At 34.1% G+C, this 27,995-nt stretch overlaps 4 protein-coding genes across 5 annotated transcripts; 3 read left to right on the forward strand and 1 right to left on the reverse strand.

The window, feature by feature from the left end:
- Positions 1-513: 513 nt before the first annotated feature.
- LOC123907590 (protein CYCLOPS) lies at positions 514-3,800 on the forward strand. Its single transcript, XM_045957907.1, has 11 exons — positions 514-1,000; positions 1,077-1,123; positions 1,369-1,506; positions 1,601-1,649; positions 1,736-1,788; positions 1,926-2,605; positions 2,888-2,931; positions 3,048-3,093; positions 3,166-3,214; positions 3,309-3,437; positions 3,522-3,800. The coding sequence occupies exons 1-11, from the start codon at positions 812-814 to the stop codon at positions 3,643-3,645; spliced, it is 1,548 nt and encodes a 515-aa protein (XP_045813863.1). The 5' UTR covers positions 514-811; the 3' UTR covers positions 3,646-3,800.
- Positions 3,801-6,132: 2,332 nt separating this feature from the next.
- Positions 6,133-11,358, reverse strand: LOC123907591. The gene is made up of 5 exons (XM_045957909.1): positions 10,984-11,358; positions 9,996-10,126; positions 9,097-9,222; positions 7,293-7,420; positions 6,133-6,771 (listed from the first exon to the last, which is right to left on the reverse strand). The coding sequence occupies exons 1-5, from the start codon at positions 11,348-11,350 to the stop codon at positions 6,456-6,458; spliced, it is 1,068 nt and encodes a 355-aa protein (XP_045813865.1). The 5' UTR covers positions 11,351-11,358; the 3' UTR covers positions 6,133-6,455.
- Positions 11,359-16,377: 5,019 nt separating this feature from the next.
- LOC123907592 (replication protein A 70 kDa DNA-binding subunit E-like) lies at positions 16,378-20,137 on the forward strand. Its single transcript, XM_045957910.1, has 2 exons — positions 16,378-16,971; positions 17,437-20,137. Exons 1-2 carry the CDS (start codon positions 16,700-16,702, stop codon positions 19,889-19,891), a joined length of 2,727 nt encoding a protein of 908 aa, XP_045813866.1. The 5' UTR covers positions 16,378-16,699; the 3' UTR covers positions 19,892-20,137.
- Positions 20,138-22,508: 2,371 nt separating this feature from the next.
- LOC123907594 lies at positions 22,509-25,611 on the forward strand. 2 transcript variants are annotated; one of them, XM_045957913.1, is made up of 4 exons: positions 22,509-22,589; positions 23,650-23,836; positions 23,937-24,227; positions 24,735-25,611. In XM_045957913.1, the coding sequence occupies exons 2-4, from the start codon at positions 23,696-23,698 to the stop codon at positions 25,377-25,379; spliced, it is 1,077 nt and encodes a 358-aa protein (XP_045813869.1). In that variant the 5' UTR covers positions 22,509-22,589; positions 23,650-23,695; the 3' UTR covers positions 25,380-25,611. The 2 variants fall into 2 exon arrangements, with proteins under 2 accessions (XP_045813869.1, XP_045813870.1); XM_045957914.1 differs by having other exon boundaries at positions 22,542-23,533.
- Positions 25,612-27,995: the final 2,384 nt, after the last annotated feature.

Below are 27,995 nucleotides of genomic sequence, written 5' to 3' on the forward strand. Positions count from 1 at the left end.
CTGGGACTGGACAAAAACCTAAACTCTTGTCCCCCACTGAATTACGAGACAATTTTTTGTCCTCTACATATATTGTCTAAAATAACAAAATAAACCAAACATAGTAAGTTTTATGTAGAATCAATTTTTGATGGTCCTACAAAGAAATCAATGGACGTGAGATGAACTAACAATGAAAGTGCCAACTTAACAGCTTCCTATTTAAAAACAAAAAACAACCAATCAATGTTCCTCAACATCATTATCCAATTACATCACCTTAATTTATTTAATGTCTAAAGGTGACCAAATTTTCATTAAATTAATCAAAATAATTCACTTAACTTATTTCAAAAGCTACAAACTTTTCTCAATTTTAAACCTCCCCATTAACCTTTGAAGACTACATTTTACCACTTCAAGTTTTTTCTCTTTCATTATACACAAAAGACAAATGAATAGTACATGGAATCTTTGAAGTATTTTTTTCACTCTTAGATGCCACTACTCTATAATATTTATTTATTAACTCTTATGACAAAAAAATCAGAAAAAATATTTACTATTGAATCTGTCATACACAGTAATTAGTTTTTTTGTAGGGACATGTTTCCATAATTGTTGCATGTTAATTAGTAGTTTCTATGTTTTTGTGATAAAACAGTTCATAAACTCATAGTGGTTAAGTCTTTCTTTATTTCCTATTCTTGACATAATTTGAAGAATTGGTTTGAGTTGAAATTTTTTAGAGTATTCATTCATTCTCTTGTTTTTTGAGAAGAGAATTTTTATGTATGATAAGGAATTCAGCTGAAATTTTTCAAGTGTTGAAATGGAAGGTAGAGGGTTTTCTGGTTTATTCAAGAATTCAAGTGAAGAGTTGTTTTTGAAGACAGTGATGGAGAGTCCTATCGGTATGCCGGTACCTACCATGGATATGATAGGCTTCAAGACTGTTTCACAAAGCTTTCGCGCAGATAGCGAGGAGCTTTTCAAACGCTGGCTAACAACTGATCAAGAGGCAAGTTTCTATAGATATCATATGATCAGAAAATTCTTCAACTTTATGTCTCTAATAATTTGTTGACTATGATCAGGGATATAATTCAACAAGCATGGGACTTAACAGTCGATTATCGAAAAGGTGAGTATATATGTTAATGAAAAATGCAATTTCTTTAAGTGATATATGCACAATCTAAAGTATTAATCATAAGGTTTCCATGGTAGTTAAGTGATATATGCACAATCTAAAGTATTAATCATAAGGTTTCCATCATTAAGTATTAATCACGATGTGGCGATTTTTTTCAATTTTCTTGTGAAGATTTAATGTTTTTTCTGATGCGTAGGTCTTGATTCTTGACCATTATTATATTGTAACTGCAGAATATCCACTGAAATAGTTAATATGTCTAATCAGCAACATGTTGGTGTCGCTTCAGACGGAAGAAACAATGATAAATCATGCATACAAAATAACTTTTTGGCAAATGATGTTTCAGATGATTTCAATTTTCCAATCCGGTAAACGATACAGTCTTTCACAAATATAGTATGATTTATTTAATTGAGAAAGTTGTTCAATATTGTAACTTAGTTTTCTGTCAATTTTCATCAGAGATCCTGTTGATAGAGAATTGCAATCTAGTAACTTGTTTCTAGCCAAGGTTTGTTAAAAATCAAACTATTTTATTTGATGAAGCCTTAGTTCAATGAATCTTCGTTTTCATTAGATGTTTTATTATCAATGCAGGCCTGGTTTCTTACCGATCAAAGGATGACAAGAAGCCGGTCTTCTGAATTGCGGTATTATCATCGCACCTTGTATATCTTTTTCAAAATCATGTTCACAAAAAGCGCTTATATGAGTAGTGCTTATGCTATAAGCGCGCTTAATTAAGTTGTTTATCCAAACAAGGATTAATTTCTAAGGCTTTTTGCAGGCGAAGGTATACCGAAATGCAAAATACTCAAGTCCCACAAGGATTGGATTCGATGTTCATCGCTCCTAAGCACGATACTAACACTATAAAAGAAGAACTTGCAACTTTCAATGGTTTCGATTACCTATCTATGTGTGAGTTACCAAGCCAAAACCAAAAGGGCTCATTCATGTCTCAATCAAACTCGTCTTCATCTACCTTCAACACACATCAATTGGTCGATGTAGATAAAGTTTCATCTTGTGTAAGTATGCTAAAAGGTACATTGCAGCGAAAGAGACTCGAATGCCATGTCGAAAAAGCTGCAGAAGAGGGCTTAAATGAAATTTTTTGTATTCGAGAACCTCTATTCGAATCTGATTTTAACGAAGGACATGAAAATTGGAGTCAACAAAATCTAGTAAATGTTCAAGGAGATTTTACTGATCAAGTTAAGGATTCTGGAGTCATGCAAACACTTGAAGGAACCACAAACTTTGTCTTAGATGGTTTTGCAAATCAAATGAACCAAATACACGGAGGAACAGCTTCCGGAGAACCTTCTCAAAGTGAATCATCTGCTGCTGCACCAGTACTGTCATCTGGTTTAGATGCCTGTGAAGGTCCTAGCAACTCGAATCAAACACTTTGTGATAGCTCGTGGAAACAAGCGGGCGAAAGCACTCAAAATAGAGCCAAAGGTACAACTAATACATGATTATGGACTTATATTAGTTTACCTAAATTATTGTTCATTGTACATTTTGAATCGTGGATCATGTTCATTACTTCTGGTAATTTTATTTAGTGAAAAGAAGACATGCACTGCCAGTGTAAACTAATTTTACACCGACAATGACAACTAATAAGAATGAAGTAGTATCTCTTTATATGAGAACGGAAATGTTTCTTCATTATTTTAACTTTCAAACAATGTTCATTCATATTTACTAGACTGTAATTGTGGTTTTATGAAAATGCAGGTGTCAGAGAACAAATAATCGATAATCTGAAAGATGACAGAAAGGTATAATCAACCTACTTTTATAGTAACATATATTATCTAGAACTATTGTTTTACCTAGAAATTTTGAACTATTTTTTATTAACTTTTCGGGGGGTTAATCTTGCTAAATTCTGCAGAAGAGAAGTCTTGAAAGATATGGATCTATAACATCAGCTGTTTCAGGTAGCCATGTATCCATTGCACAAAATTTGACGTAAATTATCTTTTGTTCCTCTCTAACCAATGATTATGCAGATGACAAGTTAGACCCTACAAAAAAGCGAAGGGTGGAGCGCTCAAGAAAGTACGTAAAATTATCAGAAACAGATTAAGAAAGTCTCTTCATATCTAATATTGTATTGAATGCATGTTTCTAAATTAATAACCTTGAAATGCAGAATGGCTGAGGCAAAGGAAAGAAATTTGACACCAACAATCCCTTCAGATATGCAAGCTGTCTTGAAGCGATGTGAAAACCTTGAGAAGGAAGTTCGATCACTAAAGCTTAATCTGTCCTTCATGAATAGGTAATCATTATAAGCTTAATCTGTTTCGATCTTTTAGCTGTTAAACTTTTGAAAGTAAAATAAACATACAATATGATTTTTCAGGAAGGATTCTGAACAAACAAAGCAGATAGAGGACCTTCAGAAGCAGAATGAAGACTTGACAGATGAAAAGGAGCGCCTCCTCGAAGAGATTGAAAGAATTCTAGCAGAATCTGGAAAGATTTAATGTTTTATTTCCCTATTATATCCTTATACTCCTAAAAAAAACAGTTCTTAGACAAGCCAAAAATCTTATCACAGGTAACTTGTGGATGAAACAATGAACCTATAGAGACTAATGGCAAAATATAAATGCATGGAATCTTTCAGTTATTAGTATGACATTGTATATCTGCTAAAATCTTACTGTTATTCAAAATTTGAGAAGCATCAATGATGGGTGGAGCCATAAAAAAGAATCTGGTAAATTTAAACATCGTTCGGTGTACTTACCAACTTCAATATCTTACTGTAAAAAATGTCCAAATGCTAGTAGACTATTAGGCTAATTCTTAAGCATATCATCATCGATAACAACGATAACCAGGGAGCTTGATTTATTTTAATTTTCAAACCAGTACCGCGATAAATGAATCCTTAGATGAATCATCATAGCATATGTTTGCTTGGGTGTGAGTTTTATCATTGTCACATCTCAATTGTGTTTATGTGAGAAGTTGTAGTATCTCAATTGTGTTTACATGAGAAGTTGTAGTTTATAGCTAGTTTGCTCAAACGTCTATCAAAATGGATACACTACGTCCAACTGCCAACTGCACCATAAAGGCGATTGTAGAGAATCCAAGTCCAACGCATATGCCTCATGTTTGTCCCGTTAATAAATAAAGTTTGGTTTCTGGCTTAGAAGTTTTGGGTCAAATTTAAAACCATCAAGCCATTAGTAATGTTAGAGTTCTGGTTGGTTTTTTAGCTTACCATACATGTTGGCACACTAGTTCTATAAGCAATTAGGCAAACTAAATTGGCACACCAGGCGGGAGATTAGCCGCCAAAACCATATTGACAAATTAACCATAGTCTTACATTCCTTAACCAATTTGACAAACAAGTTCAGGAATTACGACATGAAGTTGAGGACACAGGTTGCTTGTGGAGGAAATATTTGCACCGGCCGCCCTCAAGGACCTAGTGTGATGCACCTGAGCAATTTGCATGTGGACATCACAGATGGCATGTTATAGGTCCAACCTGTGAATTGCAAACAAAATGGCATGTTATTATGTTATAGGCATGTCATATGAAAATTCAGTGTTATTTCAATCAAAATCAATCATTCTAAAAGCTTATGCTCCGAGGCGAGTGAGATACTAAAAAAAGGCTGTTAGGACTTGAAGGTAGGGAAAACAGATTGAAACGCACATTTTATCACAGGAGAGGTAACAAATAAGAAAAATAAAGTGAATGTATTTTGTATAATTCAGAAATAATAAAAGAATTATAGCATTCTTTAAACTGAGGTTATAGCTCTAGCCTAACGAGATAACTTGCAGTAGTTACTAAATTTTTATATAAATCACACCATCTAACCAGAAGCTAATTTTTCAATTTTTCAGTTGTCCTTTATTTCATATTGCATAAACAAAAAGTAGAAAACTTAACAAAAGGGAGTTCTTATTGGGAGAGTCCCCTTAGCAGAAAGTGAAGCAAAGCCAAAATGTAGGAGCAAGAGGAAATGAGAAGCAGTGACTCAGTTCACATAATTGTTAACCACTTACTATTAATCAATACCCTCTTGTACCAACATATTAGCTTTGCTTAGCTATACTTTTTAATTATTGCCTGTGTAGCAACGACACTTTATATTGAAGGTGTGTTCGACAAATATAAACTGAAAATGGACAAGTTAACCTAACTGAGAATAAAATGGCTGCCAAGTTCACTGCAAGATAAATCATGTTCCTCAAACTCGTGTATAGGATAGGGAAAGAGAATCTTTGATTTTTTTTTCCTTCATGATGAGGCACCAGACCTATAAAGTGCATCTATGCTGATGAATCAATTGGCATAGAGATGAGAAGAATGTTGCACAGGATGAAGAGAATGATGGTGAGATTATACATAAGGGTTCTTAGGTTCTCTACCTTCTTTTGCATTTAGAGGACACTAGGAAAGGAGGATAGAGAAGGATATAAATGAGAGAAAAACTAAAATAGTAAAATGAGAGAAAACATTATGTAGAGGAGCAGAAAAGACATTGAAATGAAATTTATCTCATTTGAGTTGTGTGTTGTTCTTAAAAAAATGATTAATTGTATTGATTTTAATGATAAAATGAATTTCATAACTCCGTTATAAATGAGACTTTATTTTTATGAAATGGAGGGAGTAAGACGTCTTAAGAACTTAATTGTTTATTCTAAAAAAAAAATTAATAATTGTTTAATGAATGCTCAATACCATGAAAAGATACTATCTTTGAGAATGTGTGTGGAAAGATGGCAATTTCTTTATAACGCAACACACTAAGAAAAAATAAACCCCCTAAAGCAAAATTTAGTGTGAGTTTATCGCATCTAAGCTATCTGCATTCATAAACATTTCTGCGGTGGCAGCGCGCCGTCATCACAAAGCTACACCTTAGAAAGATTATCTACCGCCACGTGATGAGAGGTGGGCAACCGTAGAAGTAAACATGAGCTTAATTAGACTCTGATTGACCACACATTTCCATTAAAATTACTCCATCAATCCAAACGCCAACAGGCTTTTACAACATTTTCAATTGATGTAAGACAATCTGTAAACTACTTTTGCTGAACATACTATTTTAACTAAACTTGATTTTTCTTTCTTTCTGAGGTAATAACAGATACTTAGTCTGTTTAATTAAACTATTACACTTTTAATTCTCGCTCGAACTATACATGACTTCCTTCCTTATTGGTGCAGATGGGTCAAGAATGTCATCTGCTCCAATTGTAATATTACATGGGGATTCAACCTCCCAAAGGACATGGCACTTCACCAAAATAAGTGTTATGATCTTGGGAATCTGAAAATATCCATGAGACCAAGCTTCTTTCCATATTCAATAGCTAACCAAGCCACAAAAGATATGTATGCAACAAGAAAACAAGTGCGCCTGATGAGAACAGCATTGACACGCCAAGAAAGTATCCATGCTGCAAAAGGTCGACGTAATGAAGATAGCAGTAGCTTGAGGAACATAATAAAGGTTACGGTGATCAAAGATGTTGCAATTCCGGAGATGACACCGACTAATATTTCCCACCTCCAATACTTGGCCCTCCTTCCCTTATCGGAAAACGAATAATTTATTGTTTCCATGGCCCTGATACGAGATACATGCATAATTTAAATAATAAGATTATAAAAGTATTGAATTTTTCCCAAAAAAAAATAAATACGTAGATCTCTATGCAAGCTGGTCAACATAATTATTTTGACACAAAAACCACTGAACTATTTATAAATTTGGAGGACTTAGACATTTTCAATACTCAACAGTCATGAAAATAATTCATAATTGTAAAACAGCACCAGCATCTTCAGGATGAGGGGGCTTGGGAGTGAACTCTTTTTTATGTTGTACATCAAATTAACAATTCAAACAAACCTTTTTTCCAATAAAGTTTATTTATAGAATTTGGATATAGCTCAAATTTTGCTTGCTTTATACAAGACAGAAAATAAATAGCAAACTATCCAGCTTTTTATATAGCATGTAATGTAGCCGAATAAATGAAATTCTCACACTACAATCCTATTTTAGTTGAGTAATCTAAACTATGATATTGCAGCAAATACCCAATCAAATATTAAGTAGGTTGGACAGATAGTGTAAGTACTCACTGGGTAAAATATTGTATAATTTTCTCAATAGCAGACTGCTCGTCAGCATGGCAACCAAAGAGATTTTCTTGATATAAATGAACTTTGGAAATGCCAGATGTGTACCAGCAATCATAAGTCTCATTGACCTAATATAAAGGAGGAAGAGAAAATAAAAATTACATAACGAATAAGGTAAGCATTGTTAACTTCACTATGAATCTATGATGTTTGTACATAACGAATAAGGTTTAGTATGATAACATTATTGAAGTTATAGGGTTTTAAAAAAGAGTAGAGAGAATAATAAAGACTTTGAATTCTTAATATGCTTTTATATGATTGATGATTATGATTTGATATAAAAAAGCCCAAGCACAAACCCTTACCTATAATAGTACAAGGCTTCAAATCCTAATTATATAGGGAAATAAGTCATGATAATAACTAAGAAATATGAAAACTGATTTCAAGTGGTCTAAGATAAGAAACTAATCCTATAAGAGAACCTAGGATACTCTGAGATAACATCAACGTATTATAAGAAATTTTCATATCTTTTAACACTTCCCCCTCGAGCTAAAACTTACTACGCTTGAAGTTTGTTACAAATATGCCCTTCAAAAGAAAGAAAGAAAGAAAGAAAGAAAGAAAGAAAGAAAGAAAGAAAGAAAGAAAGAAAGAAACACCAAACAATATAATTTGATATTGAAAATCGGTAGGGCCAGATCACATCTGGAGCAAGAGTTGTGACCGAATTGCAACTAAAACAAAAGCTAGGGGTAATCCCCACCTGGGACAAAAACCAGCATCAAACCACAAACTGAGGAAAACAACAATAACAAACAACAGTTGAGACTTGAGACCAAACCACAACTGATGTAATGCGTGCAAAACAGCAACAGTGCCAAAACAATTGTCAAGTGGCTCAAATCACAACTGATACAAAATAGTGCCAAACCATATATGAGACAACACTGTCAAGCTGCAACTAAGACAAAATCAGTGTTTCCAAATAAACACATTCGATAGTAGATTGGATCGAAGAAACAGATATAGATCTGAGAAGATCACGTGGAAGTGTCACCCAAGATGAATGTGGTCTCAATAGAACCGTAAAGGGACAATGCACAAACCTTTACCAACAGCATGGCAAATGTGGCGTGTGCACCTCATGCACCAATAAGAACAAAAACCTGAGGGTCGGAGAGCGGAGAGCGACAACGATGGTTAGAAAAGGATTTCGAATAAAATTATAGTAGTTTCTCAATCATTATGGAACTTGGCAACAGAATAGTGATAGAAAAGATCATGGAGGATGGCACCATGTTAAAATTGGTATTGGATAAAGAGAAAAATAATGAATAAATACCTAGGTATATGAGTAAGGTTTGATATGATTGATGAGTATGATTTAATATAGAAAAGACAAAGCATTAACCCTTAATTATAATAATATACAAGGGTTCAAATCCCAATCAAAAAGGGAAACAAATCATGATAACTAAGAAATATGAAACCTATTAAGAGTTTTATATTAGGGACTAACTCATCCTTATAAAACCAGTTTGTAAGGTGAGGATTGTCCCCACTTATAAACTTATGTTAAATCCTTATCTCATCCGATGTGGGACTCTAAACAAAACCTAATCTTAAGGGATAATCTAAGATACTCCAAGATAAGAAACCAATCTTATCAATAATCTCTTGTTCAAAAAAAATCTTATCAATAATCTAAAATATGCCAAGATAATAATATCATGTTGTTATAAAAGGTTGTCACATATGCTAATAACTATCAAAGACCACGAGTTGAAGGCCCCACCTTAAATTTGTACTGTGTCAACCATGCAGCCCCAAAATTAGGCCTGCAATAAAGAGGAAGGGCTTCACTCGGAGCCTCAGCAAACGCAACTTGTCTCTGACCTGAAAAGTGATCTTTGTATTCCACCTGAAACAATGTTAACATAAACTATTTTCAACAACCCAAAAGAGTTACCAAGATGTATAGTTATCATAACCAACAGAGTTTAAACCATATATAAACTAACTGGACAAACATGTACAATTAATTGGTCGTCTTCGTTTTCTGAGGAGATTAGTTATCATATGTGATATATGTGAGCATGTTTTTGTATAGGTTGATATATGTTACATGGACAAGACCAGAAAACTGTGTGATTCTCAACCAAATGGGACAAGCATCCAGAGCAAGAAAGATCATGAAGGATATTATTCAGTGACAATAACCAACACCTAAACAGTCAAGTTTTGGTTTAGACAGAGATGTGTAAAAGGATTAATACTATCGGTAAGCTACAGTCTACTTCTCTTCCAATTGTTCTGCAACCACTTTTGATTGGAATAAGCTATGCAGAATTATTGAAAAAATTCGGATGTATGTTTTGATTCTAGAGCAGTTCTCATTGACTAGTTTCAGAGAACGTGTAAGGAGCAAGTAGGGAAAAGTATAAGACCACAAGTCATGGAGACCAATGCTTGTATTTTCAAGGTTTCTTTGTCCTTATCAGGTGATCTGACAATGGTTTATTTAAGGAAATCTCCTTTATAATAAACTTGTTTATTAATATTATTTTCCTTTTCATAGTCATTGTTATAGAGAAATCTTATCTTCCTTTGTGCCTTGTTTTTCTTCTAGCAAGCAATATATTTTCTTTTATATAAGAATAAACAATACCTAAGTTGTCAAGAAGATATAATAACCTTGAATACTGATGCCCAGTAGTAATCATAACGACAGCGAAATTTGCTTCTTTCAAAATGACGAAAAACATCCTTTGCTTTATAATCTAACAATCCAAGTTCACAAATCTTAGATGATCTAATATCAACACCTGTAAGAAAAATTATACCGAGCAATTTAGAACGAATTATAACAAACAATAATGCCTCCAATTCTTCTCAAAAGTTCTCAACTTCAAAGTAAATGATTATTACTAATCAAATGAATATCATACTGAAAAACTATAAAACCACACCAATCATTAGCTCATGAAAGATATGAATTTCATGGATAATTTACTTCCTTTTCTCACAAATTAATTCAACAAAACAATACATGAACACATTTTTTGCTATGAAGATTAAAGAATTAAAAAACACTGCACCATTTTTTTTTCATAAAACACTCAAAATAGTTTCTCTAGATAATGAAAAGAAAATTCTGATTATTATCATATATATATTTTGAGATTTTTTCTCCCAGAAACTTAACCGACTTCTCTAGCAATTCACCCTAGAAACTAAAGTAAGTAATTTCATATTGATTTATTAACCGACTTCTCTAAAGTGAGCAATTCACCCTATAAAACCACATCAACTATTGAGATAACTTACTTTACTAAATCTAAACTGAATTACTAGTGATTATTGAACAAAATCAAACTTGTATGTTACTTTTTAACTATAATAACTAAGGCCCTTTATAGCACAAGTGTGTATCATGATAAGTGCTTATGTATAAACTATCTTGGAAAACTAATGGAAATAAGCTGAAAAAAGCTTATGATATAAAATGCAATAAGCTGTTTTTTACAGTCTTATGTCCGTAGATAAGCTCAAATGAATTAATCCAAGCTAAAAGTAACTATAATTACAAGTAAAAATAAAAACACAATTGCACTAAAAATTTCAAATTCCCAAAAAAAAATTCAAGTGTGTTAACTGATTTGAGCAAGAAAAGAAAACTAACCGGTGGAGACGATTTTGCAGTGAGATGGAAGAGAAATGGGATTAGGGACAGAGAAATCAGCGAGGATGAGAAGCAATAAACCCAAAATAAAAGGAACAGAGAACAAGAAAACGAAGGGTAATAGAATTGCGATAAACCATCGGAGAACGACGAAAGCGATTATTCCAGTTTTGTTCTTAGGGGGAAGGGGGTCCTGGGATTGAGATTGGGATTGGGAGTGAGAGTCCATGAAGGAAGGGTTTATGAATTGTTGCCGGTCACCGGAATCCGGTGATCGGAGTGGTGTTGAAAATGAGGAAATGAAAGAGAAATGGGGTTTATGATTATGTTTGTTTGTGGTTGTAGAAAACCGGGTTTGGTTCGCCATCTGGTCATATGGTCAAACAAAATATAAAATTCAACTCAATTAAGGGGATGAATCAAACCGCCTACTTGCGAGGTCCCATTTAAGATCAGAGTTTTTTTGTTGAAAATTTTTTTTCCTACCCCAACAATCTTCACTTTACCCCAACAATCCTATTTGAAATGACAAATATACCCTCATATATAATGTAAAACGGAAAAAAAAAATCATTATTTACCCTAATCAAAAAAAGTGTTCCGGTGTGAGTTTGCCGAAATTGAGAGAGTAAGTGTAATTTTACATACCGGTACACTTTTTCGAAGTGTTCCGGTTTGATTTCTTCACCGGTACACTTGAAAAAAAGTATACCGGTATGCATATTCATACCGGTACACTTTTTTTCAAGTGTACCAGTATGAATATGCATACCGGTACACCACTGGTTGTATATCCACTCAATTCACAAGCACAAGGCAACTCACATGTTGACCTAAGTTTGCAACCACACAAGTTTTTATTTGTTCCAACAATGTCAATTCTCTTCATCTCATCAGAAATTAGTGTCATAGCGGCTCTGGAGACAAAGTTTCTCAAATATTGAAAAAATGGACTATTGTGTGTCTTCTCTCCATAGTAAAAACTCTTTTGAAAAGACTTCTTAATTTTGTCAATTTCTAGTCTTATGTTGTCATTCATGCATTCCAAACACTTGCATAAGTCTCATTTGCTCTGTTCCAACATTTGCTTCAGTCTCCAATGTGCAGACTCAACTCTAAATATCAAATTGCAAACAATAGTCAATTAAACGGCAAAAAAAGAAAAATATAATTTCAATTTTAAAATAAAAAAAATTATACCTATTAGTCGTTGTGTTTCCTAAATGCATCACTCGATTGGTCAATGCTTCAACAAATTGTTCTTTGTGAGGGGCCAACCAGGTGTTATTGACATATTCGACAAAATTGCTTGAATTAACATATGCTTGCTGAAACGCATTCAACCACTGCTGATACTCCACCTCATCCGGACTTTCAACAACATCTCTCCACAAATTTTTCACCTTTTGTCGCATATCCTTAGGTATTTGCACGGTGCATCTCGCATTCACATTTTTGATTATGTGCCACATACAAAGCATATTAGTAGTATGTGGAAATATATCTTTAATTGCATTCATCAAAGCAAACTCCCTATCAATCAAAATTACTCTAGGAAATATATCTTGCTTAGTAATCAATTGCTTCAGCTTACCTAACGCCCAATGATAATTGTCCGTCTTCTCAGATTCCATGTAAGCAAATCCAACAGCAAATGTCATGTTAGTTGACGTTATGCCAGTAATTTCAAGCAGTGGCTGTCTATATTTATTAGTTTTGTATGTGCAGTCCATAACCAAAACAATGGGAAACAAGTTCAACAACTTGATTGAATCTGGATGCGCCCCAAAAATATCACTCAAAACATCGGAGCCATCATCTTTTCTTCTATTCCAGCTGACATATTTTGCATCATCTAACAACTGCAGCAAGTGTTGCAGCTCTGTTCTGGAGCCTCTTTCTTGTATTTGCATCATGTGTCTTTTCCTATATACAAGTGTGGCATCAACAACAGACTCTGGATTTTGATCTTTCAAATCTAAAACAATGTTTCTTGGTGCTACTTTACGCTTTGTCAAATCTTGAACACGTTTGTTTTCATCAGCGGTTAAACGTGCCTTGCGAGGATGACCATGATATTGGTCAGGTAGCTCGTGGTTGTGAACTCCATGAATAACCTAAATTTTCCATCCTGAACCATCTGTTGAAGGTGCAGCTCTAATTTTAAATGGACAGTTACACTTTTTCGATGCAGTTGTCGTGAAACTTTCTGAAGAGTCATACTTTCCACCTTTGTCACAACCCAAAATCAACTTGTCATTTCTTCCTCTTATTCCGTTCTTTTTATCCGACCGAGTAATGATAATACCGACTTTATTGGCATCTCCAACATCTCGAGCCCATTTGACAACATCATCTGGGGTAGCAAATTTTTGATGAGTTGTAAAAACATTCGTAGTATCTACCAACATTTGACTTGTATCGCCGAGATAAGCCATATCTGTTTAAAAATAAAAAAACAAATTAAAATTAAAAAAATTAAGAATAACATACCGGTACACTTATTACATACCGGAACACATTAACTACAGGAACACTTTAAAAAAGTGTACCGGTATGTATAATGATAAACGAAATATAATAACATACCGGTACACTTTTTAAAAAGTGTACCGGTAACATTAACATACCCGAACACTTTTTAAAAAGTGTACCGGTAACATAAACATACCGGAAACGTTATAAAAAGTGTACCGGTAATATTAACATACCGGAACACTTTTTAAAAAGTGTACCGGTAAAGTTAACTTACCGGTAAGGATAAATACTTACCGGAACAGTTTTTCGTGAGGGATGAAAATTCTACCGGAACAGTATAATACGACAAAAATTGTTTTTTTAAAATATATTAATTTTTAATAGGGTATATTGGGTATTTTTAGAAAAATGTTGGGGTAAAGTGAAGATTGTTGGGGTAGAAAAAAAAAATTTCTTTTTTGTTTTTCTCTGTATGAATTTAACCCACCAAAATTGGCATCAGGGAGAATCGAACCCGAGACCTTGAGAGGAACATATTCCAATGACCCAAGTCAATACGACTAGACCAACCCCAAGTGGGTTACACTATTTTATAATTTTATTTAGGCAAATGCTAACGAATGTCCCGGAGCACTCTTTAATCCCTTAAATAGTAACTTTTTTTTTTATAGAATTTTTACCGGAATGCATAAAGTCAACGTATTGAAAATTGTAATATTTAATATTTTGAATAATTTTTTTTAAATGGAATGCTTAAACCAAAATACTATGTTATTTAACTTTTTTTTTTATGTGAACCAAAATATTGGGTTAATGAAGATCATTCAAAAGAATTTAAGTTCAATTTTTTTGTGAAACAATTTTTTAGTCAAATTTTAATTATATGGCGATCAAACTCTTATTAGGTTCTCTCTCCCTTAAAAATTGGAGGATAAACACAAAAAATAAAATAAAAAAATACAATGTAGGGTAGAACATTATACTTAATGTATATTGGGTTAAATATGTTTTTGACTTTTTGGTGATGATAACCTTCTGAGTTTAGTCATTACGTAATTCTTATTAAACTTTAGTCCTGAAAAATTATTCTCCACTCAGTTAAGATAACGGGTTTGTTTGGTAAAAATAAGCTATAAGCTAGCTGATAGCTGAAAAGCTAGCTTATAGCTGATAGCTGAAAAACTAGCTTATTGAAATTAAAGTGTTTGGTAAAATTAGCTTTTAAAATGGTTATTAAATATAAAATTACATAATTGATAGTGGGTAGTTTTTTTTTTTAGAATGGGTAGTTATTAAATTGAAGGGTAAAAATAGAATAAAGTGTAAAAAGCTATAAGCTATAAGCTCAAACGCTACTTGAAATAGCATCTGAAAAAAAGCTATAAGCTAGTTTAAAAAGCTTGTTACCAAACACCTCTAATTTTTTAAAACAAGCTTATAAGCTCATATAATAAACTATAAGCTAATTTATTTGTATTACCAAACACACCCTGTACTTTTGGAAGGCTTAAGTTATGCGTGGAGATTGAGATTCTGCAACGTAAATTTTTGACTTAGAGGTGGTAGTGAACATGTTAACTAAAGAGGCAGAGGTAGTACACTTAGCAAGATGAACTTTATACACGAAGATGAAGATAATTTATGTGTAGATGATGCTTTAACACGTATATGATGTGATTTGGGCTCTGTTTGGTAACACAAATAAGCTAGCTTATAGCTTATTATATGAGCTTATAAGCTTGTTTCAAAAAATTAGAGGTGTTTGGTAACAAGCTTTTTGTACTAGCTTATAGCTTTTTTTCAGATGCTATTTCAAGTAGCATTTGAGCTTATAGCTTATAGCTTTTTACACTTTATTCCATTTTTACCCTTTAATTTAATAACTACCCACTCTAAAAAATAAACTACCCACTATCAATTATGTAATTTTATATTTAATAACCACTTTAAAAGCTAATTTTACCAAACACTTTAATTTCAATAAGCTAGCTTTTCAGCTATCAGCTATAAGCTAGCTTTTCAGCTATCAGCTAGCTTATCAGCTATCAGCTAGCTTATAGCTTATTTTTACCAAACGGACCCTTGGTTTTTTTTTGGGTCTTGTTAACATGTACATATAAGGTACATGATAAGATATCTTAATATAGAAATTTAACATTTAATGATACAAGACATTTAATGCTTGAAAAGTTAAAATGCACAAATTCTAAAACATAATTTCTATTTTTACTACCTTAACATGTGCCATATATGCACATGTTAACATTTTTTTTTTTTTTTACGAGTCTTGTCTAATCCAAGTTTAAAATTTATTTGTTGTTGATGCTGGAGGGACAAATACGGCCCTAGATTAATGATTATGTCATATATTTTAGGCTTCAGCCCTCGATTTTACCAAAAAAAAAGAAATTTAAAGAACAAAAAATCCTTAAAAAATAGAGCCTAAAATCCCCTTATTCAAACCACAAAAAATGAATGACACAGTAAAGTTGAGAATAATGAAAAATTATAGAGTTTTCTATTAAACATCAACAAAAAATAATTAATAAAATTTAACTATTTTTTTTTGCTAAAGTAAGAGTTTGAACCCTGAACACTCCACTTATTAGGTGGAATTTATAGTCACTAGACTAGTATATAATTTTTTTTTTGTGAATCATAAAAATTTAAACTGTGTTTTACATAAAATTTTAGAAAATTAATTTAAATCTACCAAAAAAAAAAAAGAAACTTAATTTAAGTTAACTAAATTTCTTAATTACCATAATTTTTTTTTTTTGAAAATTTTCACTAATGAATCAGTTTTCTTCAATTAATTGTGATTTTATGTTATTTAATTTGTTACAGACTACATATTTTATCCAATAAATAAATAAATGTCTTGCATTATAAATCCAATCATTCAACTTCCACAACGCACGATCGCATTTACCTTTTTGAAAATCCCGAAACTCATGTATAGCTTCCTTGAGAAGCCTTTCACAAACCAAGGACACATTCGGTATTTCCCCAAATCTCAATACCCTTTCCTCAAAAAATTTCAACTTCCCTCTCTTCTCGAAACAACGCCAATTATGGCGCCTTCTTTATAATCATTTTAGGGTTTCAAATTCACTCATCAATCAATCACATCACACTCACAAAAACCACAACCACTTCAATCGAAACCAATTAGGGTTTCTCATTCGTTCATTTTCATCATTTTCTTCATCAAATTCGCCAGAAAAAAAAACCGAAAATGGCTGTGAATCTGACACCAGGTGCGATTAAGACGATGTGTTTCACTTCGGAGGAATTGCAACCGGTTTTACAAGTTATCGATTTGAAGCTTGTTCAAGCGCAGCAGAATAGTACTACTGAAAGGTACCGATTAGTTCTATCTGATGGTTCGTTTTATCAACAAGGAATGCTCGCTACTCAGAAGAATAAACTGGTTCAAGATCAAATATTGCAGAAAGGTTCCGTTGTTAGACTCACTCAGTACGTTTGTAACGATGTTCAGAATCGCAAGTAAGTTTCATCTTCGCATTTTCCCTTTTTATTTTTTAATTTTTTTTTTAATTTTCACATTAGATGGTGCATGATGGTTTGTTAAATGTTGTTGCTTTACCATGTAATTTATCTGTGTAGGGCTGATTATGAATGGTTTATTTACATTGAAATTGAAGTTGATTATTTGATATAATTTTTCATAGTAATCGAAGGTCTGATATTAAGATTAACCACCCCAACCCGATATTTTTTTCATTTTAAGACTTTGAATTTGAACACTTTAGGAGATTTTTGGTGTTGGTGGAGGTGGCTATTGTATAATAGTTGAGTTTCATGGTGGTTCTTTGAGTTTTGATAATGTTGAACTAGTTGAGTGTTTTATTTAATAACAGGAGAAAGTTTTACTTTTTCGTTATAGCTAAATGGTTTATAGTGTCTGTGGTAGTGATTAGCTGATGATGTGGTTTTTCAATTTACGAACAGGATTATTATTATTGTTGATCTTGAGGTTATGCTGGAAAAATGTGAGTTGATTGGGACTCCTGTTTCGGTAAACAATGCTGCTGGTCAAGCAGGAAATGTACAACCAGCTGCTGGTCAATTAGGAAACAATGCTGGAAATTCACAGTATTCAAACAGTAATTCCCATGCAGGTGGCGTTAATGTTAGACCAAACGTGGCTGTGCCATCTATAGATCGTTCGAACGTGAATCCTTCTGCCAGCAGTGTTTATTCTAACAGTTCTGAACCTGCAAGATATGGTGCATCTAATGCTCCTCCATCTTATGCTAAACCTGAGCCTGGAGTCAGTTTGAATAGATCAGCACCAGTCAATGCGTCTTATGGTGAACAGAATACAAGTTTCCGCAGTCCACAATACCAGGCTTCAAATCCAGTGCAAAATTCTTTTGCTCGCCCTCCTCAGCCTATGAATCGACAGCCATCTCCAATGTACACCAACAGAGGCCCTACAGGAAGAAATGATGCTCCTCCAAGGATACTTCAAATATCTGCATTGAATCCATATCAGAATAACTGGACAATTAAAGCCAGAGTAACGACTAAAGGAGAACTTAGGCACTATAGCAATACCCGAGGTGATGGAAAAGTATTTTCTTTTGATCTTTTGGATTCTTATGGTGGAGTAATACGGGCAACTTGCTTTAATGCTGTGGCAGATAAGTTCTATAATGAAATTGAAGTCGGTAAAGTCTATCTTGTTTCCAGGGGAAGTGTGAAGCCAGCTCAGAAGAATTTTAATCCCCTTCCTAATGAATATGAGATAACGCTTGATATGACATCAGTTATACAGCCATGCCTTGAAGATGATAACTCAATTCCAAAACAGATATTTAATTTTCGTTCCATTGGTGACGTTGAAAGTATGGAAAACAACAGCATTGTGGATTTGATTGCTGTGGTTACTTCTATCAGTCCCACAGCTTCAATCATTAGAAAAAATGGCACTGAAACACAGAAGAGATCTCTCCAGTTGAAAGACATGTCTGGCCGAAGTGTTGAATTAACTTTATGGGGAAATTTTTGCAATAGCGAAGGACAAAGGCTGCAAAATATTTGTGACTCGGGGGAATTTCCAATTTTGTCTGTAAAGTCTGCCAGAGTAAATGATTTCAATGGGAAGTCTGTTGGGACCATAACCACCAGCCAATTAATTGTAGAACCTGATTTCCCAGAGGCTCTTACACTGAAAGAATGGTTTGATAAGGAAGGGAGGAATGTCCCAAGTCAATCTATTTCCAGAGAATCATCTAGTTTTGGTCAAAGTGAAGTGCGGAAGACTGTAAATCAAATTAAGGATGAAAATTTAGGGACTAAAGAGAAGCCTGACTGGATATCTATCTGTGCAAATATTGCATTCATTAAAGGTGAACCTTTTTGCTACACAGCTTGTCCTATCAAGATAGGAGATAGGCAATGTAACAAAAAGGTTACCAACAATGGAGATGGGAAATGGCGCTGTGACAGATGTGATCAGTCTTTTGATGACTGTGATTATAGGTACTTACTGCAACTGCAGATACAGGATCACACCGCTATAACATGGGTTACTGCTTTCCAGGAGGGTGGTGAGGAGATCATTGGTATGCCTGCAAACGATTTGTATTTACTGAAATACGAAGAATCAGATGATGTAGCATCAGCAACAATCTTCCGCAAGGCTCTCTTCGCTAAATATGTGTTCAAGTTAAAAGTAAAGGAGGAGACATTTAATGACGAATCACGTGTTAAGTCAACAATTGTAAAAGCAGAGAAGGTAAACTTTGCATCTGATTCTCGATCTTGTCTGGATTTGATTGATAAACTTATGTCCGAGAAAGCAGAAGGTACCACTATTAACTCTGTGATCAATAAAACTGGACTGGGGAACTTTGAAACTGGACAAGTTATGCCACCCATATATAATCCTATAAAGAGCAACACTAATACGGGTAGAGATTATGGGACCCCAGCAAACCAAGTGGGTCAGTATGGAAACCAATATAACAGTTCTTTTGCTTCGTCAGGGGCTCCTGGTTCGTACATGTCATGTAGCACATGTGGAGGCACTGGGCATAGCTCTGCACAATGCCTAAATATTAGAAATCAATCTGGACAGTCTGCTGGAGGAGGGGCCTTTGCTAACAGGGTATCTGCTGGATCAGGCGGTGCTTCTGGTAATTGTTATAAATGCCAACAACCTGGACATTTTGCAAGAGATTGTCCTGGTATCGCTGCAGCACCTTCGGATCAGTATTTGCAGCGCCCAACTGCTGGATCAGGTGGTGGTTCTGGTGATTGCTATAAATGCCAACAACCTGGTCATTGGGCGAGAGATTGTCCTGGTAACGGTGCAGCACCTCAATCTTATGGAAACAGTAATGCAGGGCAAGGAAGATATGGTACTGCTCAAAATCAGCAGTATGGAGGACGATATTGAAATTTGGCAGAACACTACTTTTTGAATCAAGTTTGTGTTCATTTTCATTTTTTTTCTTCTTTCAAGTCATGTCTTAGAAGTTGTCTTTACTATTAACTATGTAGATATAGATGACTTAATTATGTGGTGTTGATGCGGCATTTCTTATGCTGACGTTTTGCAAAATGCCACCTGCGTCTTTTATTTTCAGCTGTGTCTTTTAACTGATACTCCTACGATTAATCTAAATAGAGATGCATATTTTAACTGCTTGCATGTTCATCATCAGTTCAAACCATTAAGTGTAAGCACCAAAATTGGCTCCCGATAAAAAAAAGGGTACTTATTTGGTCTTTTACAATATAGACATTTTGAACTTATAATATTTACCTGAATAATACAAACAAAATGAAACTCATAATATTTTTTGTAAAAATAAAAATATGAAATTAAAAGATTGTAAATACTGTATTTCTTTAGTGAAGATTTTTTGTATGCAAGCTTGATAAGTGGGTGCTGTTTTTTTTTCTTTCTTTAAACACACAAGTCACAAGTGTGATATTTTGAGTGTTGAGAATTGAGGTTTGCAGGAAGGTTACAAAGCAGGCTTTAGCTGAGTGACTACCATGTTTTAACTTAATTGAATGTTAATTCGAAGCAAAGGGGACTAGTCTACTAGCTGGTTCGTAGAATCAAAACTGTGGCTTCTTGGGATTGGCATGTGAAGTTCATTCACACATGTGGCGAGGACAACACTTTGCACTGATTGGTATGTCCATTTCAGAATTCGATCAGATACGTATGAGCTCCACATCCAGAAATATGGGTTAGCTTCTGTTTGATGACTTATTAGGGATTCTCTGTAGTCTAATTGTTCCATGATTAAGCACTTTCCTCCCTTTGATTCTAACGTATGTTACTTCACGGAACAATACATTCGCAACAAAGTCTCTTGTTCATCTTCATTCACAATTTCTGGGCTTTTCTTGCATAATAGTTGATTAATCATGGGTCCTTGATCTGATTCACCCATTTTCAGTTTTCCTTCATCATGTGTCATTCATCTCTCCAAAGTTCACTATAAAATTTAAAGTCCTTGGAGCCTCTGATGTTTTTATTTCGTTTTAGAGCCTCTGTCCTTTATTATTCATGTTTATTGACATTCTATTCTATGCAATCGGCTTAAATGCAATTTTAGTCCCCCAAATTTCTTTTGAGCAATTTTAGTCCCTCAAGTTTTATAATTGTGCAATTTTTTTATTTTATATAATTTTGCAATTTTAAAGCCCCCTACTTTATGTGGTTGAATTTATTGAAAGGTCTATGATATTAACATGCACTCTCTACACCTAATAATCATATCTTCTCTTCCCAACAATGACAATCTACTTTTTTTTTTTGTCTAGTGTCATCCAACAATGACAATTTCAAACACTTCTGAATCTAGGAGGGCAACTAAGATGCTAGAGTTCATTGACAAATGTATCGAATCCATCGATGGTTTTGTTGGTCAATGAGAAAGAATAGAATTTAAGTTTGCATCATTTGCTAGAAATGGGTTCTTGTTCTGCTTCCAAACAAAGTCAGTCGTCTTTGCTATTGAATCTAGTGGGGCCTATTAAAAGTGAGTCACACTAATTTACTTGTATTTATTTCTCTCCTAAATGGACAACAAATGAAGGAATAATATATGGAGCAAATTTAAACCCCAAAAAGTACATCATCAAATGAATATCGTATGTGAAAGAAAGAAGCAACAAATATGGGTGTAGGGTTTGGGGGGTGGGGGTGGGGTGGGGTGGGGGGGTGGAGTTTCATATTCCAAGCAGTGGTGAGAAAATGTTAATGATGGTTAACGAAGTTAAACCAAGTGGAGGTGAATGTTTTTTCCAAATTAGAGTGGGTGAGTTTCTTTTTACATCGGAATTATTTTTCCACTTTTTTCTTTATAAAAAAAAAATCAACACAATAGTTGTGTTGTCTAATCTCTTATCTTTTAACAGATCAAACACACCTTAAATTTTCTATCATTTTATCGCAAAAAATCTACAAAATAATTTTAAACAAAGATACCCTTAATAAATTGAAGCTATATTTCAAAAACAATATTATTTTGAGGAAATATTTAATACATAGAAAATATATTAAATGAAATAATAAATACAATAATTTTTGGTCTAGTAGTCTTTTTTTTTGGGTTACATTTGGTCTAGTAGTCTAATGACTGTTGATTAGAATTTTACCTTTAAGATGAATGAATGAGTTTATTAGATTCAATTTTTTTTTCTGTCTTTATTGGATTCAAACTTTAATTCCTTTATTTTACATATAATGTTTATATCAACTAAACTATGGTCACTCAGTCAAAAAAAACTAAACTATGGTCACGAAGATAATAAATACAAAAATTTAAAGTAATTTTATATGTAAAAGAATAGATAAACAATAGAAGCATGTTTGTTCCTGGTGCATTTAGAAAGAGGTAATGTAAATATTTTGTAACCATTCCTTGAACCTCAAAGTCTTCCTATATAGGATTGAGACATTTTCCCTCACCGTAATTTTTTTTTAATAAAAAAATAAAAATAAAAATAAAATAGAGGCACTCACAAAAAATAGAGGCACGTGCGGTTGATTCATCTCTTTAAACCTGTGCGTTCCCGACACACGTGCATGTGGCAACCACACGTCTTCGCAGTTCTTCTATTCTCTTCTCCAGGTACTCTCTCTCTCTCTCTCTCTCTCTCTCTCTCTCTCTCTCTCTCTCTCTCTCTGCTTTCGATTTTCATTTTTCAATAGCATGATTTTCTTTTCCCAATTCAATCGTATTTGTTTTCTATTCAATGAAGAAAATCGATTCATTTTTCGTTAGGTTTTTCTATTCATACATTCATACCTCACATTTTCTGGATTTTTCCGATTCTTTCAATTATTTAGTATATTCATTCGTTGGTAGCTACTGGATTAATTACCCTTATTCATTTTAATTATTCATTAAATCATCATTATCTATTATACTAATTCATGTGTATTTGTAGCTCTAGAAGCTTCCAATCCTTGACATTGTATATGTAATAATTTGATGTGAAAATGAAACAATTTGTAAATAATGTTTATTGTTTTTAAGTTCCTCTAACAAGTCTATATTGTTAATTTTTTCTAAGCTTATAGCTTCTTTGTGGATAAAACAATTATGCAGACACCGGTCACTGAGAAATGGCGACACTCGAGAAAATTAGATAATTCAATGTAATAATATGTGGTATTGTCGTGCTGGACACCAACACATGTCCAACACCGGGACATGCCTAATCCAAGCGGTGTTTGTGTTGCATAGCAAAAAACTGCTTCATTTTGATTCGCCAAGCTGGTGACTTTTTTTTTTTTTTTGTGTAAATCGGGTATCCTCTGCGCGCAACTGCAGTGACTAATCCCTCGAGCCTTGTGGGACCCAAATGGGTGGCAAACTCTCCCTTAGAGTTCTAACACTGGCCAAGCTGGTGACTGATGGTGATGATTATAATTTTTTGTTTAATTTAGAACACTGTGATTAAGAGGATGGAAAAAATAATGTTTTATTGTTATCTCATTCTCTTCCCCTTGAAGCTTTTACTACCTTTGTTGATGCTAATTATGTTGTTGTTCAACTTCATTCACTTTTAGGTGCTTTATTTATCTTCGTCTTTTATTTCATCGTGTATTATTGATTAATGTAAAGTTTGTTTCTTGCAAAAGAGCGTAGATGTTATGTAATATGATTGGTTTCGTGTGATTTGTAGATTTTTTCATTGTTGCTAGAAGAAATTGTTTCAACAAAAGGAGGAAATGGACTTCTTTTTCAAGGGAATGAATAGAGATGAATCTGATTGCCCCTTTGATGTGAGAGATATCCAGAGGTGCCCGTTTTTGAGAAATATCGCTGAACCTACAAACTTCTCTTTCTCTCCGACGAAAATCTCCATTCCCGTAAGTTAATTGATCTTTGTTCCCTTTCCACCTATAGTCTATCTTGGTAATTCGAATTCGGGTAAATATTGAGCTAATTGTCTTCATTCTCATTGCTCAGGTGCGGGGAGCCACGGGTCCCATATTTGAAGATGGTCCGAGTTTTGATATGGCTTTTAAGCTATTTCACGGGAAAGATGGTGTCGTTCCTCTCTCTGAGAGATCTGACTTTCATAGTGCCAACAAGGAAGCTGATTCTATGCCTATTTTTAACCCTTTGGCTGGAAAAGCTGCTACCATTAGTCTATCACCCTTTGGACTAGGTGGCCCATTTAATTTTGGAGATTTTTCCGAGAAATGGAAGAAACCAAAGAAGTCTGAATCATCAAACAAAAAGGAACCATCATCTCAGGTAAAAATCAGTGTCTTGATTCTGGCTTTTCCATTTTTTGATAAACATACAATGTTGTAATATAGCAGTGCTATAGAATGTAGGTGTTTGAACAAATCACAATTGTTCCATGATATGTTATTTAGTACAAAATTTTGTCAAATAGTGGCGCTATAGCACTCTTGCGTAGCGAAAAATTTAAACAAACTGTTATTTTCTACAACGTGGCTGATAACGCTGGCAAAAGAAAAATCCATTGTGAAATTTAACATGGCTGTATGAAATTAATTCCTGGTAGGAAACATGTAATGTCATGGGCTTTAGAGCATGTACAGTATTTTTTATAGTCTTCATTTTGATTTACACCCGAATGAATAGCAATAATTTTACTGCCAATGTTGTGGATCACGGGGTAGGTTTCAATATGCCTAAAGGTTTGTTTTCTGTTGTCTAAAAATTATTTTAAACCTTTTGAGACATGGCTTCTAATGATTTTGTTTCCCTTTCTCTATCATGCTTCAATTTCAGAAAGGAGATATATCAAAGCATGAAGCACTTGGAAATGAATGGTTGACAAAGGGAAACTGCCCAATCGCCAAGTCATATAGAGCTGTAGGCCGTGTTCTTCCCCTTGTTGCGACAGCTTTGAAGCCACCAACTGCCATGAAATTTAAATGCCCAGCAGCAGTTGTTGCGGCAAGGGCTGCCCTTGCACGTACAGCCTTTGTTAAAAACTTGCGACCTCAGCCACTTCCTGCAAAAATGCTTGCTATTGCAGCGTTGGGAATGGCTCTTAATGTACCTTTGGGTATGTGGAAGGAACATACCAAGAAATTCTCGTTGTCTTGGTTTGCAGCTGTGCATGCTGCTGTACCCTTTATCGCCATGCTTCGAAAATCAGTACTGATGCCTAAAGCAGCAATGGTATTGACCATCGCAGCTTCTATCCTCGGGCAGGTTATTGGCTCGAGAGCTGAGCGTATCCGAATGAAAGCAATAGCTGAGATGGGAAAAGTGACGACAGTAACAGAAACCACAAGCAGTGTCCCAATCTATAGTCCCAGGCAGCTTGATGACATTAGGACCAGTCGCTGTAGTGCAGAAGGAATGGTTCTCAACTCAATTCCCGTAAAGGATGCTGGTACGAGTTCAACTGCCAATACATGTTATTGACGTATAAAATCAATTCAAGTTTGATTTTAAATAATATTGATGATCTGAACTGAAATGATAAGAGAATGGATTATTAAAATTAGAAAATCTATGTACTGTCTATGTATACAAAGGAATCAAGACATGCAGGTACTATGCATGCAAAATATACCATATTTTGGTTACAAAAAGAAAAAATTATCCATATTTTGGAGCTGTCATTGAAGCACCTTGTGCTCGATTTCCATTACAATTACATGTTTGAGAAATTATCATGTTCTAGGTCCATCCTTTTCTCCCATTGTGTTTGGGAGGATCCTGATCCTCAACTCAACAGCCACTCTGTTGCACCATTCTCACTAGTTGGATTAATCAAACAACTGTGATATTAAACACAAATAAAAATACAAAATCAAATTATCTTTCCTTTTTCTTTTCTTTTATGGCCCCCGCATAAGAAGTCCGACAACCGGCCGACCCATAGTGGCTGTTTGTTTACAGAAAGGGAGACTGGCTGGATGGCATCACCTAAGTGGTTGATCCACGGCGGATAAAGTTGCAATTCTGTCGCAACTGCAGCCATTTGTTTATTTTGATGTTAACTATTGAGATTTATCTGCTGTTAAATAGTAACAAGAATGGAAAAGGGGTGACCGAAATCACCCTCTATTTGACACTACAAGTGAAAGCTAGTGTGACATTTGGGAAGCTTAATAACACGGACTTCAGTTCCTGTTATAAAATTGTTGCACAGAAAAACGGTTATATCCTTGTCCTTGTCTGTGAATGAGCGACACTATAAGCCGATAAATTAAGCAAAAGAAAAACAGTGATGCAATGAAAATTTTAGTCTGAAGATTTCTTTCCATTTTATATCCCAACCATTGGATTAATCGAATTAATCCAATGACCGAGGATGGTGTAACAGAAATAGTAGTAGAGAACTTTGCTATCGAGGATCCATTCTTGTATTTAGGGAGGGGTACATAACTTCCTCAAGATCGTACTCATGCTTCTATGGGTGCAGTACAGGATACTCAACATCATCCTGAATCAGTGGCAGCAAAAATTGCTCTCTGCAGCTGGACAAGTTAACATATTCAACTTCATCCACCCTCCACATTTCTAAAAATGCTACACATTAATGTGGAAGTATACTTTCGGGCGGGAAAAAAATGTGTTCTTTTTGTGTGTTTTGGAAGAGAGTTTACAGGCTGCAAAAGTGAGGCACTTTTTTTCCCATGTGTATCAATGTGGTAGCAAAAAAAGTGGCCATAAAAAGGAAAAAAATGGGTGGTTCTTTATTATTGGGCCAAATAATTGCTTGTTTGGATCAGCAGCGGCGGGCTTGAAATCTCAGCTTCCCAAGACGCATTTGTAAAAAATTTCTCAACGCAACTCAACATTTCTCCCCCACTCCCTAGCGCACCTAAAAAAATTCGGAAAATACGTTCCGAACTGTTTTTTAGTGTAAAATTTACACTATAAAAAATTCGGAAAACGTTTTCCGAATTTTTTGGGGAGTGGGGGAGAAAGTGGGTGGGTGCGTTGAGAAATTTTCGCATTTGTATGGAAGCTTTAGCTACACTTTTTAGCTTCTGATGAATGACATTCATCGGAAGCTAAAATTTTAGAATACAAAATAATTTTTTCAAATTTCTGAAAAATTAATTTTATCCAAAGTTTTGGAATGCTTTTTTTTTTTCTCTAAATTTTCTAATCTTTTTTTTTTTTTTGATATTAAATTTTCAAATTTTTGAACATTTAGAATATCCAGATCTTTTAATTTTAAAATATTTGGAATATAGAATAGATCTCCCTGCATTGAGTGGACCACCAAGGCCTCAACATGTTAACATCCATGCAATAAATAACGTTTATGCCATGACAAAAAAAATTGAATTCCCATCACTTTCACTAATCAAGTCCAAATTCAACAACTAACAAGGAATTGCATATTTCTTCATGGCTAGTGGCTGCTGCTGTGATGATAGGGATATGATATGAAGTCCCCTTTCATCTTTTCCTATTTCATAGTCATCCTAACCAACACCCACACATGATAATTTGTCCCCACCCATACCTCTAAATCTAGTTTTGAATCATCTATTTCTGAACTAAATACTGTAAGTGTGTAACCGAATAATTTTTTGTTGATATTTATAAATTGATAAAAATATATACTCCTATAGAAACAAATATGCGGCAGTTAGTTTCGTAAAAAAAAATAAAAATATGCTGCAGTTATTTACTGCATTACATAGTAACTGTTTTCGTCCGTCAGATCATAATCAACAGTTAAGATTGTTTTTTGAATGTTTGATTTAGACCGTCCGATCTCAAATTAACGGCTATTATGCATTATTGCGGTAAACTATGGCATTTCCCACAGCAGGGAATCCACATCCCTCTCTTGTCATAATTATGTTATAATTGTAAAACTTTACGTTTCAGATTCATTGAATTATTGATGTTTTTTTGTCTATAGTATAAATCAAGCACATCTATAACAAAAAAAAAATCAATGACATGAATTATTCAATAAATTAAAAAGTGAAATTTAATTTATAATTTTGGCTGGAGTAGAACTCAAGTAAAAAAGTGAAAAACATGAAAAAGCAAGCAAAAAGCCAAATC

This window comes from Trifolium pratense, linkage group LG2 (genome assembly GCF_020283565.1).
Source record: "Trifolium pratense cultivar HEN17-A07 linkage group LG2, ARS_RC_1.1, whole genome shotgun sequence".
NCBI lineage: Eukaryota > Viridiplantae > Streptophyta > Magnoliopsida > Fabales > Fabaceae > Trifolium > Trifolium pratense.

Excerpts from the sequence above, each read along its gene's own strand:
- LOC123907594 (XM_045957913.1), top strand. The coding sequence starts at position 23,696 with ATGGACTTCTTTTTCAAGGGAATGAATAGAGATGAATCTGATTGCCCC. Across the intron at positions 23,837-23,936 it reads CGACGAAAATCTCCATTCCC|GTGCGGGGAGCCACGGGTCC; the intron begins GTAAGTTAATTG and ends CTCATTGCTCAG. Across the intron at positions 24,228-24,734 it reads AAAAGGAACCATCATCTCAG|AAAGGAGATATATCAAAGCA; the intron begins GTAAAAATCAGT and ends CTTCAATTTCAG.
- LOC123907592 (XM_045957910.1), top strand. The coding sequence starts at position 16,700 with ATGGCTGTGAATCTGACACCAGGTGCGATTAAGACGATGTGTTTCACT. Across the intron at positions 16,972-17,436 it reads AACGATGTTCAGAATCGCAA|GATTATTATTATTGTTGATC; the intron begins GTAAGTTTCATC and ends ATTTACGAACAG.
- LOC123907591 (XM_045957909.1), bottom strand. The coding sequence starts at position 11,350 with ATGGCGAACCAAACCCGGTTTTCTACAACCACAAACAAACATAATCAT. Across the intron at positions 10,127-10,983 it reads CTGCAAAATCGTCTCCACCG|GTGTTGATATTAGATCATCT; the intron begins GTTAGTTTTCTT and ends TTTTTCTTACAG. Across the intron at positions 7,421-9,096 it reads TGACACAGTACAAATTTAAG|GTCAATGAGACTTATGATTG; the intron begins GTGGGGCCTTCA and ends CCTTTATATTAG.
- LOC123907590 (XM_045957907.1), top strand. The coding sequence starts at position 812 with ATGGAAGGTAGAGGGTTTTCTGGTTTATTCAAGAATTCAAGTGAAGAG. Across the intron at positions 2,606-2,887 it reads CACTCAAAATAGAGCCAAAG|GTGTCAGAGAACAAATAATC; the intron begins GTACAACTAATA and ends ATGAAAATGCAG. Across the intron at positions 3,438-3,521 it reads AATCTGTCCTTCATGAATAG|GAAGGATTCTGAACAAACAA; the intron begins GTAATCATTATA and ends ATGATTTTTCAG.